This window comes from Macaca fascicularis, chromosome 14 (genome assembly GCF_037993035.2).
Source record: "Macaca fascicularis isolate 582-1 chromosome 14, T2T-MFA8v1.1".
In the NCBI taxonomy this organism is placed as follows: Eukaryota; Metazoa; Chordata; class Mammalia; order Primates; family Cercopithecidae; genus Macaca; species Macaca fascicularis.
The window spans coordinates 5,992,558-6,006,100 of record NC_088388.1 but is presented as its reverse complement, the minus strand read 5'-3'; the positions used below and the strand labels follow the sequence as shown (position 1 = coordinate 6,006,100).

At 44.4% G+C, this 13,543-nt stretch overlaps 1 protein-coding gene across 39 annotated transcripts in view; it reads left to right on the top strand.

The window, feature by feature from the left end:
• PPP6R3 (protein phosphatase 6 regulatory subunit 3) overlaps positions 1–2,743 on the top strand; it is a 159,680-nt gene extending 156,937 nt beyond the window's left edge. For 38 of the 39 annotated variants that reach the window (XR_012422964.1, XM_074013010.1, XM_074013004.1 and 35 more), the window contains one exon: positions 356–2,743. Coding sequence is in view for 37 of the 39 variants with exons in the window: in XM_074013010.1 (XP_073869111.1) it covers positions 356–407 (52 nt within the window). In the remaining 2 variants the exon portion in view is untranslated. The remainder of the gene's footprint in view (positions 1–355) is intronic. The other variant, XR_012422963.1, reaches the window with a different exon arrangement.
• The last annotated feature ends 10,800 nt before the right edge of the window (positions 2,744–13,543 follow it).

Genomic DNA, 13,543 nt, shown 5'->3' with positions numbered 1-13,543 from the left:
CCTTGAAGGAGGGGTGAGCACATAGCTCCTGAAGGCTCTGGAAGCCACACTTTATACCCCACTGACCTAGTCTCTCCCTGTGCTTCTCAAGGCCGCGGTGGGGCGGTTTTCCCAGAGCATTTGCTCTGCTGCAGCCCTTGCCAAATGCCTGCTCACCTGGTGATGAAGCTTAGATGCCACTCAGATTTTTCTAGAGCTTTATCTCCATTCATTTACATGTCATTTTATTAAAAACTATTGAGTTCAAAACAATATTAAAATAAGCGGTCCCTGCCCTTGGGGAGCTCAGCAAAGTGGGTTTTGGTTTTCGTGTTTCTGCCGCAAGTACCTCTGATGCCTGTCTGTTGCTCCCTAGGACTGGCCAGCCAAGCGCACTGGGTGACACTTCAGTGAATGGCCCCGTATGACGGGTGACGTCTGCTGCTGCTGACTGAGGACTGCAGACCGCCACCACTCAGGGGCTCTGGAGGGGTCAGCTGGAGCCCACCAAGCTGTCACTGCTGCACTCACTCTGCAAGGGATCAGGACCAGCAACCTTTATATTCTAGATTCTAAGACATTGTACAGAGAAATTCAGAAGTGTAAAAATATTGCACATTGACAAATACCAAGAATTTTTGCGTATGTTTATATTGTATTGTTCTAAATAATGGGTAGCCTGTGAAATAAGATCTTGCCACCCATGTAATAATAGTAGTAATACTATAGTTAAAATGGCTGTAAGAATAGTTTTATAAAAGTGAATACACAGATCTATTGTATTTGAAACATAACTATTTGACAATTATTAGTGTGACCAAAGTATTAGGCGGTTTTCATACATTTTTCACCTTGTACAAAATTATGAATTCATTTTTCTTCCAGGCTGGCAAGGAGTTGTAGAATGAAAATGCCCTCTAAGTGTTATTTTGGTTGTTCTAACTTACAAAAGTGATTTTGAATAAGAAATATTTGGTGTTCTTTTTATAACCAGTTTTCGATTGGTAATTGTTTTCTGTATTGTTTAAAATGGATCAAAAATGTAAGTCTATTGGTAGAGATTAAGTATTTATTGCTACATCATAGTTGATAAATTGATGTTATTGTAAAGCCATATGTTCTGTTCAAGTCTTGTTTGCTTGAAATGATTATTCCTACAAGTGAAACACTAGACTATTTGGAGTGTATATGGCTTGTGTTTGGGGTTGTTTTTTTTTTTTTTTCTTTTTTTTTTGGCTTTTGTTTTTGTTTTTTGTTTCGTTTGGTAGTTCATCTGCCTTTTAACCCATTCACCAAAATTTACCTTGTTAACAAGCATCACCAATGAACATTTCAGAGCAATCTGCATATTTAACAGACCTAAATCCTATTAGGCAAGTCAGTTGAAAATGCTCGTGCTGCTAATGGAATTAGAGTGCGTTCATTTTACAGGCTAGTATTTTAAAAGTAGAAATGAAAATCTGGCACCGAAGCATGCTAATTGTTTACTGTACCTTGTGAGGTTTTCACTCATAAATTTAAACCAGTGTATTTTTTTAGAGCTGGTTTGTGTATATATATAGTGATTATGGATACTAATTCAATGTAATTTATAATTTTCTATGTCAATATAAAAATACATCATAGCCTTCTCAAACAGCTGAAGCAATATATTGTATATTGCCATATCGTCTGGTGAAAGGGTTAAATTACTTCACCTCTTGCACTTTTAGATGCAAATCAGTTTTTCATTTCTGTAATAGAAAATTATTCACGTATTTTTACATCATTTGTTTTTCCTGACCAGTATTTAAAACCAAAAGGATATTCTGAAAAATGGCCAACAATTTTTTTAGAAATAGCATCCCAAGCAGCGTGCCTAAACATTACATTGCATATGGAAATAAAAGAATCAAACGTCTAATGCCTTATTTCTGATTTCCTTTTTCATTTGAAGTGGTGTAGAGACTCCAGCACTCACAGGACAGTGGAGTCAGCAGTAAGCCCTGGGACAGGTGGCAAGAGTGGCTCCCTTGACCTTTGCACGCCTCCTGAGGAACCCACTTTCCCGGGTGAGCTCCTCTCTGAAGAGACTGTCCTCGGGCCTCCTCTGGAATCGGCACTGCCAGAGGACAGGGCTCCTCCTGCTTGCCTCAGGACTGCCTGGCTTGTGTGGCATTGGACTTCGGGAATTGCTGGTAGATAACATGCTCTGGTCTCACCTGGTGGCAAGCTTTGCCAGCCCTGGCCAGGGTTTGGCTCCAGTGGTGGCACATATGGCCTCCGTGGTATGGACCTGGTGGCTTCTGCATCCCACCGTGGCCTCCGTGGTATGGACCAGGTGGCTTCTCCATCCCACCGTGGCCTCCGTGGTATGGACCAGGTGGCTTCTCCATCCCACCGTGGCCTCCGTGGTATGGACCAGGTGGCTTCTCCATCCCACCGTGGCCTCCGCGGTATGGACCAGGTGGCTTCTCCATCCCACCCAAGGTAACAGTGTCTCGCTTCACCCACGGGCTGCTAGTGAGGGAGCCGCTGGGACTTTTCTTTGGGGCAGCATTTTGTTTTGTCTTTCGTGGCAGGGAAAGGATGTGATGATGGGGAGGACAGTTCTTTTGGAGGTTGGAGGGGCCAAGCCAAGGACAGGAGCGAGCGTGCCCTCATTTTGTTTCTACTTTAATTTCTGTGTGTCGGCCATACTGAATTATGAGACTAACAGATGTCTACAATACAGTACCTGTATTCAAAATAACAAAAATAAAGCCTGATTCTTTGTTTCTAGAAATCTCTTGTACCTTGCTTGGGCTTTTAATGGGTTGATGTGTCCTGCCATTAGGTCCCGTGTTACACTAGGTCCTGTGTGAGAAAGACCGCACTGCACTGGGCAAGAGTGGCCTCTGGGATCAGGGGCTCATCCTCCCCACTGCAGTAGCCCAGGTGCCCAGAAGAGGCAGTGCCTGACACTGGTGCTCAGTCTTGGGACGGTTCCAAGGGTTCTTCTGGACCTCCAGGTGGTTAACTTTATGTGCAGCGTGCCCCACCTATGTTGTTTGGCTTCTAGCCCAGGTCACACTCAGGTGCTCCATAATGATTCTTCAGATGTGATGCTTATTACATCTCCTTATTTTTCATTTTCCCTTCACCTATTTGCTTAAAAACATGTTCTCTAGCCATTACCTCCTAGCAGGTCCTCTGCACAGCCTTTTGCTTTCTGGGCACGCACTCATTCCTGCGTGCCTGGGCCCACAGGCATCTCACACGGCACTGAGTATACACCTCTGCATGCCTGGGCCCACAGGCGTCTGTCTCTGAGCTGTCTGGGCACACACCTCTACATGCGTGAGCCCATAGGCATCTCACTGGCAATCGTGTAACCAGGCCATGAGCTCTCCAGCCGGGTGGCTCATCACAGCCCAACTCAGCCACTCATGATGGTGTAACTTTAGGCAGGTCTTTGTCTCAGCTTTTTCTGTCAGGTGGGGAAACAGTAGGAACAAGTTCAAAGACTAGAATAGCTTTTTACTTACGGTAAATGTTTAGTAAACGTTAGCTAACTTGTACTCACTTAACCCCATAATGTCACCTGCTAGCTTTTCTAAATTTCCACTTCAATCCCACCTATTATTTAAAACCTTTACCTTCAGAAAAGCTGAGCATCTTAATCAGATGGGTTTCGTTGTCCTTTAGCTTCCAGGGTCAGCTGCATCTCACGTGCCAATCTGGCCACCACCTGTGTCTGTGAATAAAACTGTCTATTCGTATGGAAAGAAATGAAACTTTATTCCTACTGCACGTCATACACAAAAATTCATCCAAAATAGATTTACAGATTCAAACATGAGCGCTTAGACAATGAAGTTTTTAGAAGAAAAAATTATCTAAAATGTAGGATGGGCAAAGGCTGCTTCGGATACAGAGCACATACCATAGAAGAAAGAAATTGGGCTTCCATCAACATGAAAATCTTCTGCCCTTGAAAATCGACAAGCAAGCAGTGGAATGCCACGCAAGAAATCACACTTGTCCTGACAGAGGACTCAGACCTCAGATCTATATAGGGGAGAAAACGGCAAATCAAAATTAAGATGAAAAGCCCAATTTAACAAATGAGCAAGAGACTTGAACACAGATAATCACGAAGAAGGCACAGATGTTCCCTGACTTACGATCCATGCCGGCCGCTTTCCCTCGCAATGGCACAGCTGGCTATGACTGCCACTCCCTGCCACCGCTCAGTACTGCAGGAGGGCACCGTGCCATCAATCAGCAGCCCAGGAAAAGATCGGAATTCAGAAAGTGGCTTCTACTGAGTGCTTAATGCTTTCACACCATCGTAAAGTCCAAAAACCTGAAATCGAACCATCTTAAGTCAGAGACCTGTGTATACATGAGTGTCCAATAAGAACATGGAAAGTTGTTCAACATCATCGTTGCCTAGGGAGGGCAAGTTAGAATCACAAAAAAGGTCCCATTTTCCATGTATTAGTGTTCACGTGAAAAAGACATCACCAAATAGTAATGAGAAGGTGCAGCTGCTAGAACTCAGCTACTGCTGTCTGAAATAATACATCCAGTTTAGAAAACTAGCGGGCAAATTCATTTTTTTGGTTTGGGGGTTTTAAAAAATTAGACATAATCCTGCAGACTCTCCTAGATACTCAGTGCAAATATATGTCCACAGATGATTTGTACAAGGATGTTTACTGTCACTTTATTCATAATATGTCTAACAAGAAGGTGGATAAGCAGATTCTGGTGTACTCATACGATGGACTTCTACTCAGTAACCAGTGGGGGTGAACCGTGATGAATGCAGCCATGTGTATACATCTCAAAAACATGTTAAAGGCTGGGCATGGTGGCTCACACCTGTAGTCCCAGCACTTTGGGAAGTCAAGGCAGGCAGATCACTTGAGGCCAGGAGTTCAAGACTAACCTGGCCAACATGGCGAAAACCCGTCCCTAATAAAATTTTAACAAAAATTAGCCCAGCGTGGTGGTGCATGCCTGTAATCCCAGCTACTCAGAAGGATGAGGCACAAGAATCGCTTGAACCCAGGAGGCGGAGGTTACCGTAAACTGAGATCTTGCCACTGCACTGCAGCCTGGGTGACAGAGTGAGAGTCTGTCTCAAAAGTAAAGTAAGTAAATGAATAAAATGTGTTAAGCGAAAGAAGTGAGATATGTAAGCGTCTATACGAAGCTCTAAAACTGACCAAACTGATTGATGACAGAAATTTGAGTAGTGTGTTCGCCTGGTAGGGAAGGGGGAAGGACGGGCTGTAGAGAGCACATGGCACCTGGGGTGAGGGAAGTCTTCGCAGCTTGTTGGCGATGGTGGTTGCGTGAGTGTATACATGTGTCCAAACTCATCGAAACCTACGCTGAAGCCCTATGCATTTGATTGTACGTGATTTGCCCCTTAATCTTTTAGAAGACCTATGGAAAAGGGAAAATAAAAGTAAAGCATAGATAGCATTGTGAGGGAGAACACACCCCCCGTGGCACGCACTGTGGCCCCGGAACTGCCTTTCCTACCCCGCCGAGGAGAGACTGAGGAGCAGGGCACGCTCTGGGCTCCAGCCTGGATTTGCCCATCCATGGAGAGGACACATTCCGGATTGTTCTCTTCCACACAGTAGACTTTCTGTCCCGCTGAAGGGAGAGGTCTGCATCCCTGGGTTAGACACATCTCATGGAGGCCTCTGCCCGCGACCGGGGAGGGGGACATTTTTCTAATCCAGGGATGAAGTCAGAGAACTAATCCAAACCATGCCCCTCAAGCAACGTTTAGTTTTAAAAAGAAAAATAAAAGGATGTTGAATCCATTTGTCCGTCGTGTCTTATTTCCCAGAGGGCACTTCAGGAAGGCTGAAGGGGGCACGATTATCTCCACTAAAACTCCAGCTAGGCGCTTGTCACAGGAGGAGGTGGAAAGCCGTGGTTTGTATGAAGGGAGTGGTGTGAAGATGGGAGAACAGGCCACGCCAGCTGCTGCTTCCCTTCTCGGGGACAGCCACGCTCTGACTGCGGCTCCAGGACTGCGGCTAATGGTTCAAAGGCCCAGTCACGGGGTCCTGTTGGGAGGAGGTGCTTGTGCCCTGGCCTCATGTTTCTCTGTGGGATCTTGGCACTAGAGGAGTGCCCTTGGCCTCTCCACACTTGCACTCTAATGGGAGCTTAGTGACGTCGCTGAGAGATTTTGGCGACTTGCATTTTTGGTTCAGTCAAAAATGCTTTCTAGGCTGGGCAGGGTGGCTCACGCCTGTAATCCCAGTGCTTTGGAAGGCCAAGACGGGTGGATTGCTTGAGCCCAGGAGTTCGAGACCAGCTGGGCAACACAGTGAGACCTCATCTCTATAAAAAAGTAATACAAATTTAAAAGCCAAACTACGAAGTTTTTTTTCCCCCATTTGTCTTTCAAGCCCTAATTCTCACTTGTTTCTGAACTTTGGTGTCAGGAGTAGGAGGAAGTTCCCCTAAACCCCCTCTTTCCTAAACAAACCAAGAAATACGTTGTTACACTAAATCTGTTTTTTCTCTTTAGAAGACAGGTGGTCAGATTGGGGTTGAAACTAGAACCCAGGAATATGCTGTTGATGTAGTAATCATAAAAGTGACAGGCTGAAAATAAGTGGATAGAAAAATAGGGTACGAGCAGAAAATAAGAGTATTCATATCAGGCAAAGCAGAGTTTAAAAGCACTGTGCAGGAGTAAGATGCTCTTCATCAAACTATAAATACAGTAGTGGAACAAAACAATTAGAAATGTAAGGAAAGGGTCTTCTGTTTCTAGCTATAAGAGTAATTTTATCGGAACGCACATCCTGCCAACAATGATAAAAGTTGGGCTTTTTAAAAACTGGCTTTAAACATTTTACAACTAGAGTACTTGAGCCCGGGAGTTCAAGACCATCCTGGGGAATGTGGCAAGACCCTGTCTCTACAAAAAAAAAATTTTTTAAATTAGGCATGGTTGTGCGTGCCTGTGGTCCCAGCTACTCGGGAGGCTGAAGTGGGAGGATTGCTTGAGCCAGGGAGGTCAAGGCAGCAGTGAGCTGTGATCACGCCACTGCACTCCAGCCTGCATGACAGAGAAAGACCCTGTCACAAAACAAAACAAAAAAAAATCAACACAAACTAGGAACAGAAGGAAACTATGTCAACGTAAAAGCCATACGTAAAAACCCACAGCAAACATTTTACTCATTAGTGAAAGACAAAGATTTTCCTCTAAGAACAAGAACAAGGCAGGGATGCCCTCTTTCACCACTCCTATTCAACAGAGCACTAAGTTCTAGCCAGAGAAATTAAGAAGAAAAAGAAATACAAGGCATTCGATTTGGAAATGAAGTAAAATTATCTCCATTTGCAGGTAATATGATTTGAAAATGTAGAAAGCCCTAAAGTGTCCACACACACACACACACACAAACACTATTAGAACTAATAAATGAATTCAGCAAAGTAGCAGGATATAAAGTCAACACACAAAAATCAGCTGAGTGTGGTGGCCCACACCTCTAATCCCAGCACTTTGGGAAGCTGAGGAAGGAGGATTGCTTGAGCTTGGGAGGTTGAGGCTACAGTCAGCTATGGTTACGTCACTGCACTCCAGCCTGGGCAATGTTGCAAGACCCTGCTCAAAACACACATGCACACACATCAGTGGTGTTTCTATATGATACCAACGAAGAATCTAAAAAAGGAAATTATAAAAATAATTCCTTTTACAATAGCATAAAAAGGATGAAATATTTAGGAATTAACCAAAGAAGTGAAAGGTGTGTACAAAAGAAACTACAAGACACTGCTGAAAGAAAGAAAATATTAAAATATGGAAACACATTCCATGTATAGGAATTGGGAGACATAATATTGCTAAAATGTTAATACTACCCAAAGCAATCTACAGATTCAATGTAATCCCTATCCAAATCCCAATGATGTTTTCTTGCAGAAATAGAAAAATCCATTCTAAAATTAATAGGGAATCTCAAGGGACTGTAAACAGCCAAACAATCTTGAAAAAGAACAAAGCTAGAGAATGCCTACTTCCTTATTTCAAAACTTACTACAAAGCTACAGTAGTCAAAACACTACAGTACTGGCATAAAGAGAGACACAGAAACTAATGGAATAGAATAGAAGCCCAGAAACAAACCCTGGCATGGTCAAATGATTTTTTTTTTTTTTTGAGACATATCACTCTGTTGCCCAGGCTGGAGTGCAGTGGGGCGATCTCAGCTCACTGCAACCTCCGCTTCCTGGATTCAAGTGATTCTCCTGCCTCAGCCTCCTGAGTAGCTGGGACTACAGGCGTGCACCAGGACACCTGGCTAATTCTTTCTGTATTTTTAGTAGAGATGGGGTTTTGCCACGTTGACCAGGCTGGTCTCGAACGCCTGACCTCAAGTGATCCACTTGCCTCGGCCTCCCAAAGTGCTGGGATTACAGGCATGAACCACCATGCCCGGCCTATGGTCAAATGATTTTTGACAAGGGTGCCAAGACCATTCAGTGGGGAAAGGACAGTGTTTTCAACAAATAGTACTGGGAAAACTGGATATCCACATGCAAAAGAACAGAATTTGACCCTTATCTAACACTATATACAAAAATCAAAATGGATCTAAGACCTAAAATAAATTCCTAGAAGAAAACATAGGGCAAGAGCTTCACAGCACTGGATGTGGCAGTGATTTCTTGGATACGACACCAAGGGCACAAGTAACACAGGAAATAAACAAATTGGACTTCACGAAAAGTTTTAAATATGGTTCATCAAAAGATACTGTCAATAGGCCAGGTACAGTGGTGTATGCCTGTAACCCCAGCACTTGGGGGGGCCAAAGTGGGAAGATCCCTTGAGTCCAGGAAATGGAGACCAGCCTGTGCAACACCAGGAGACCCGTCTCTACAAATAATGATTTAAAAAAAAAATACTGTCAACAGAGTAAGAAGGCAATTCGCAGAGCAGAAAATATTTACAGACCACATGTCTGATAAGTGATTAATATCCAGAATATTTAGAACTCCTAAAACTCAAGAACAAAGAAACAACCTGATTCAAAAATGGGCAAAGAATGTGAATAGACATTTCTCCAAAGATGTTATGCAAATGACAAACACATATAAAGCTGCTCATCACTAATCATTAGAGAAATGCAAATCCAAACTACCACCTCACATCCATTAGGATGGCTACTATAAGCACATGTACACTCACACACATAACTGTTGGCAAGGATGTGGAGAAGTCAGAATCCTTGTGCACTTTGGGAACATAAACGGTATAGTCGCTGTGGAAAACAATATGGGGGTTCTTCAAAAAGTTAAAAATAGAATTTCCATATAATGCAACAATTTCACTTCTGCGTATATACACGAAAGAATTAAAAGCAGGGTCTTGAAGGGATATTGGACACTCATGTTCATGCCAGCATTATCCTCAATACCTACAAAGTGGAAATAACTCAAGTACCCATTGACAGAAGAATGATTAAGCAAAATGCCGTGTGCACAGAAAGTGGAATATTACTTAGCCTTAAAAAAGAAGGAAATGGTACAATACGCTACAACATGGATGAAACTTGAGGACATTAGGCTCAGTGAAATAAGCCAGTCACAGAAAGGCAAATACCGCAGGATTCCACTTATTTGAGGTGCCTAGAGTTGTCAAATCCATAGAGACAGAAAATAGAGTGGTGGGTGCCAGGGGCTGGGGGGCTAGTGGATGAGGAGGTAGTGTTTAATGCTTAATGGATATAGAGATGAAGTTTTACTGGTGAAAAGAGTGCTGGAGATGGATGATTGTTGTGGTTATATAACATTATTAGGGGAATTTAATACCATTAAACGGTAACTTTTTTTTTTTTTTTTTTTTTTTTTTTTGCGATGGAGTTTTGCTCTTTTCACCCAGGCTGGAGTGCAGTGGAGCAATCTCGGCTCACTGTAACTTCCGCCTCCCAGGTTCAAGCAATTCTCTTGCCTCAGCCTCCCGAGTAGCTGAAATTACAGGCACAAGCCACTACGTTCAGCTAATTGTTGTATTTTTAGTAGAAACGAGGTTTCACCATGTTGTCCAGGCTAGTCTCAAACTCCTGACCTCAAGTGATCTGCCTGCCTTGGCCCCCCAAAGTGTTGAGATTACAGGTGTGAGCCACAGCAACCGAGTGAACTGAAACTTTAAAAAATGGTTAAGATGGTATATTTTATGTTATGTGTATTTTACCACATTTGGAAAACATATTGTACTACAGAGGAGTGAGTGGGTGGCTGAAAGGAGGGCAGAAATAACGGCCACACTTAAAGATCTAAAGGATAGGTGGTTCCATTTAATTCTCCAGTCTGGCCCTGTAGAAGCCAGATGACCCTGAATTTAACTAGAGTTTACAGCTGACTGAACCAGATCATGGCCCTGGTGGCGCTGTTGCACCAGACATGGTAACTTTGCTAGAGCAGAAAAATATGGCCTCAAATACACAGTATGTAAACCTTTGATTAGGCAAAGTTCTCTTCTAGTCCAAATCTTAATGTAATCATGAGCATGGTATCTCATCACATTTGCTGTATTCTACTAGTTAGAAGCAATATTGTGTCCATTCAGGCTGCTAACGAAATACCTTAGCCTGAGTACTTTATACGCAATAGAAATTTCTTTCTTGCAGTTCTGGGGCTTGCAGTGAGGTCTAAGATCAAGCTGCCAGCAGATCTGGTGTCTGGTGAGGGCTGGCCCTCTGCTTCCACGATGGAGCCTCGTTCCTGTGTGTTCACGGGGCAGAAGCGGCAGGAGTGCCTTTTGACCTCTTTTATATGGGCACCAATTCCATTTGTGAGGGTGGAGTCCTCATGCCCTAAACACCTTCCAAAGGCCCCCACCTCTTCGTGCTATGGTATTGGCCCACAAGTTTCAACATTTGAATTTTGGAGGATACCAAACATTTAGACCATAGCACACGAGTCCCACCCACAACCAAGAGTGGAGGTTATACAAGGACATGAACACCTGGAAGCAGGGATCAGGGGGTTCCCTTAACGTCTGTCTACTACACCTTCTAAAATAAAAGACAGGCTGAGCACTGGGGCTCACACCTGTAATCCCAACACTTTGGGAGGCTGAGGCAGGAGGATTGCTTGAGCCCAGGAATTCGAGACCCCATGCCTACAAAAAATTTAAAAAATCAGCCAGGTGTGGTGATGCACACCTGTCATCCCAGCTACTTGGGGGGCTGAAGCTGGATCGCTTGAGCCCAGGGATTCCAGGCTGCACTGAGCTGTGATTGCACAACTGCACTCCAGCCTCGGCAACAGAGCAAGACCCTGTCTCTAAAAAAATAGAATAAAGTTCGGGCGTGGTGGCTCACGCCTGTAATCCTAGCACGTTGGGAGGCTGAGACAGGTGGATCACGAGGTCAGGAGATCGAGACCATCCTGGCTACCATGGTGAAACCCCGTCTCTATCAAAAATACAAAAAATTAGCTGGGCATGGTGGCGGGTGCCTGTAGTCCCAGCTACTCGGGAGGCTGAGGCAGGAGAATGGCATGAACCTGGGAGGCGGAGCTTGCAGTGAGCCAAGATGGCGCCACTGCACTCCAGCCTGGGCAACAGAGCGAAACTCCGTCTCAAAAAAAAAAAAAAGAAAAGAATAAAAAGGCAAATTGCTAGGCCGGGTGTGGTGGCTCACGCCTATAATCCCACTACTTTGGGAGGCCAAGGCAGATGGATCACCTGAGGCCAGGAGTTCAAGACCAGCTTGGCCAACATGGCAAAACCCCATCTCTACTAAAAATAAAAAAATAATAAGAAGAAGAAAAAAGGAGGTTGGCATGGTGGCATGTGCCTGTAATCCCAGATTCTCAGGAGGCTGAGGCAGGAAAATTGCTTGAACCTGGGAAGTGGAGTTTGCAGTGAGCCAACATTGCACCATTGCACTCCAGCCTGGGTGACAGAGCAAGACTGTCTCAATTGCTGCATCTTGAGTCTCCTATTGTTGACGCTGTTGTGAGACCTCGGTTCTCATCTTCTTAGTTTAAAATAATTTAAACAAGAGACACACAGCAGAGGAGAGGTAACATAGAATAATTTATTACAAAAGAAAAAGAATACTCTGAAAGCTAGATGCAGAATAGAGAGTACACCCTGAGAGAGAGAATTCAGGGTGGGCTGCTTGTGAGGATGAGACAGCACAGACTGGGACTAGGTGTGAGAAACAAACTTGCCTGTTTAAACCCAAAGAACAGGACTCAGAGATCCAGAGGGCAGTGAAAGTGAGACTCTTAATGATGGTCTTACAGTGTCGGGTGTCTGATGGGCAGGCACACCCAGCACAGTTTCAACAAGCCATTTGTCCCCTAGTGCTCAGGTCTCTCCCCCGTTTCCTCATAGGCTGAGTACTATGGGGTCACAGTCTTCCCAGACGCCGCCTATCAGTTGTTGGGTTGGGGCTGTAGGTGTTTTATTTTTGGGGGTTATCCTGCTGCATCTTGTTGTAGCCCACAATGCATTGCAATCCTAGTTAGCTCAGGGGCTTTTCAAGTATTTGACTTACGACCTAAGTAGCTGGGCAGGCTGATAAGATGAGACAAAGCAAGCTATTTTGCAGGCTAGTAAACTTTTTATCTTAGACTAAACTTCTTTGGTTTGGGTGAGGGCAACTAAGAGTGGGGTGGTAGAGGGAGGAAGGGGGAGGCCGACAAGCGGGCATCGGCTATCCAAGCAGGGGCTAATATATCCTGTTTCTTCTGTAGTTTGCGGACCAAAGCCAATTTAAGGTGCTTTGCCTTTGAAATGAACCACCGTAGACATTGTTTCCTTCACTAGAGAGACTCCCTTTATGGCCGCCTTATGTGATTATTCATAAGCGGGTGAGAAGAGGTGTTATGAGGCAGCGTGTTCTGGCTGGTCCCCCAGCGTGCATGCACAGTAGCTGTACACAATTGTTCCTACATCACGTCTCATTAACATCTTAAATCTCCACCCAAGGTTGTGTTTGTTGTCGTTGTTGTTGTTTTTTCGGTGTTTTTTTAAGACAGAGTCTTTCTCTGTTGCCCAGGCTGGAGTACAGTGGCGCCATCTCAGCTCACTGCAACCACTGTCTCCCAGGTTCAGGTGATTCTCCTGCCTCAGCCTCCCGAGTAGCTGAGATTACAGGCACCTGCCGCCACACCTGGCTAATTTTCGTATGTTTAGTAGAGAAAGGGTTTCACCATGTTGGGCAGGCTGATCATGAATTCCTGCCCTCAGGTGATCCGCCCACCTTGGCCTCCCAAAGTACTGGGATTACAGGCGTGAGCCACTGTGCCCGGCCTGTTTTTTGTTTTTTTTTTTTTTTTTTTTACCATTTTAAGGAGCAAAGGGTCAGTTTGAGGACAGGTCAAATCAAAGTGCACATGTTCTCTACAAGGGAAATTTTCTACTGCAGATAGTTTTGCTTGGATGAGCTCAATTACAAGGCGAATGATGAGGCTTGTTGTGTTGATTATACGGTCACCATGGTGGCTGTGTCCCGAGAACACGGTCACTTCCTTGACGACCTATCCTGCCTCACAATCACAAAGAAGGAAGCACCCGGTGTGCCTCTCT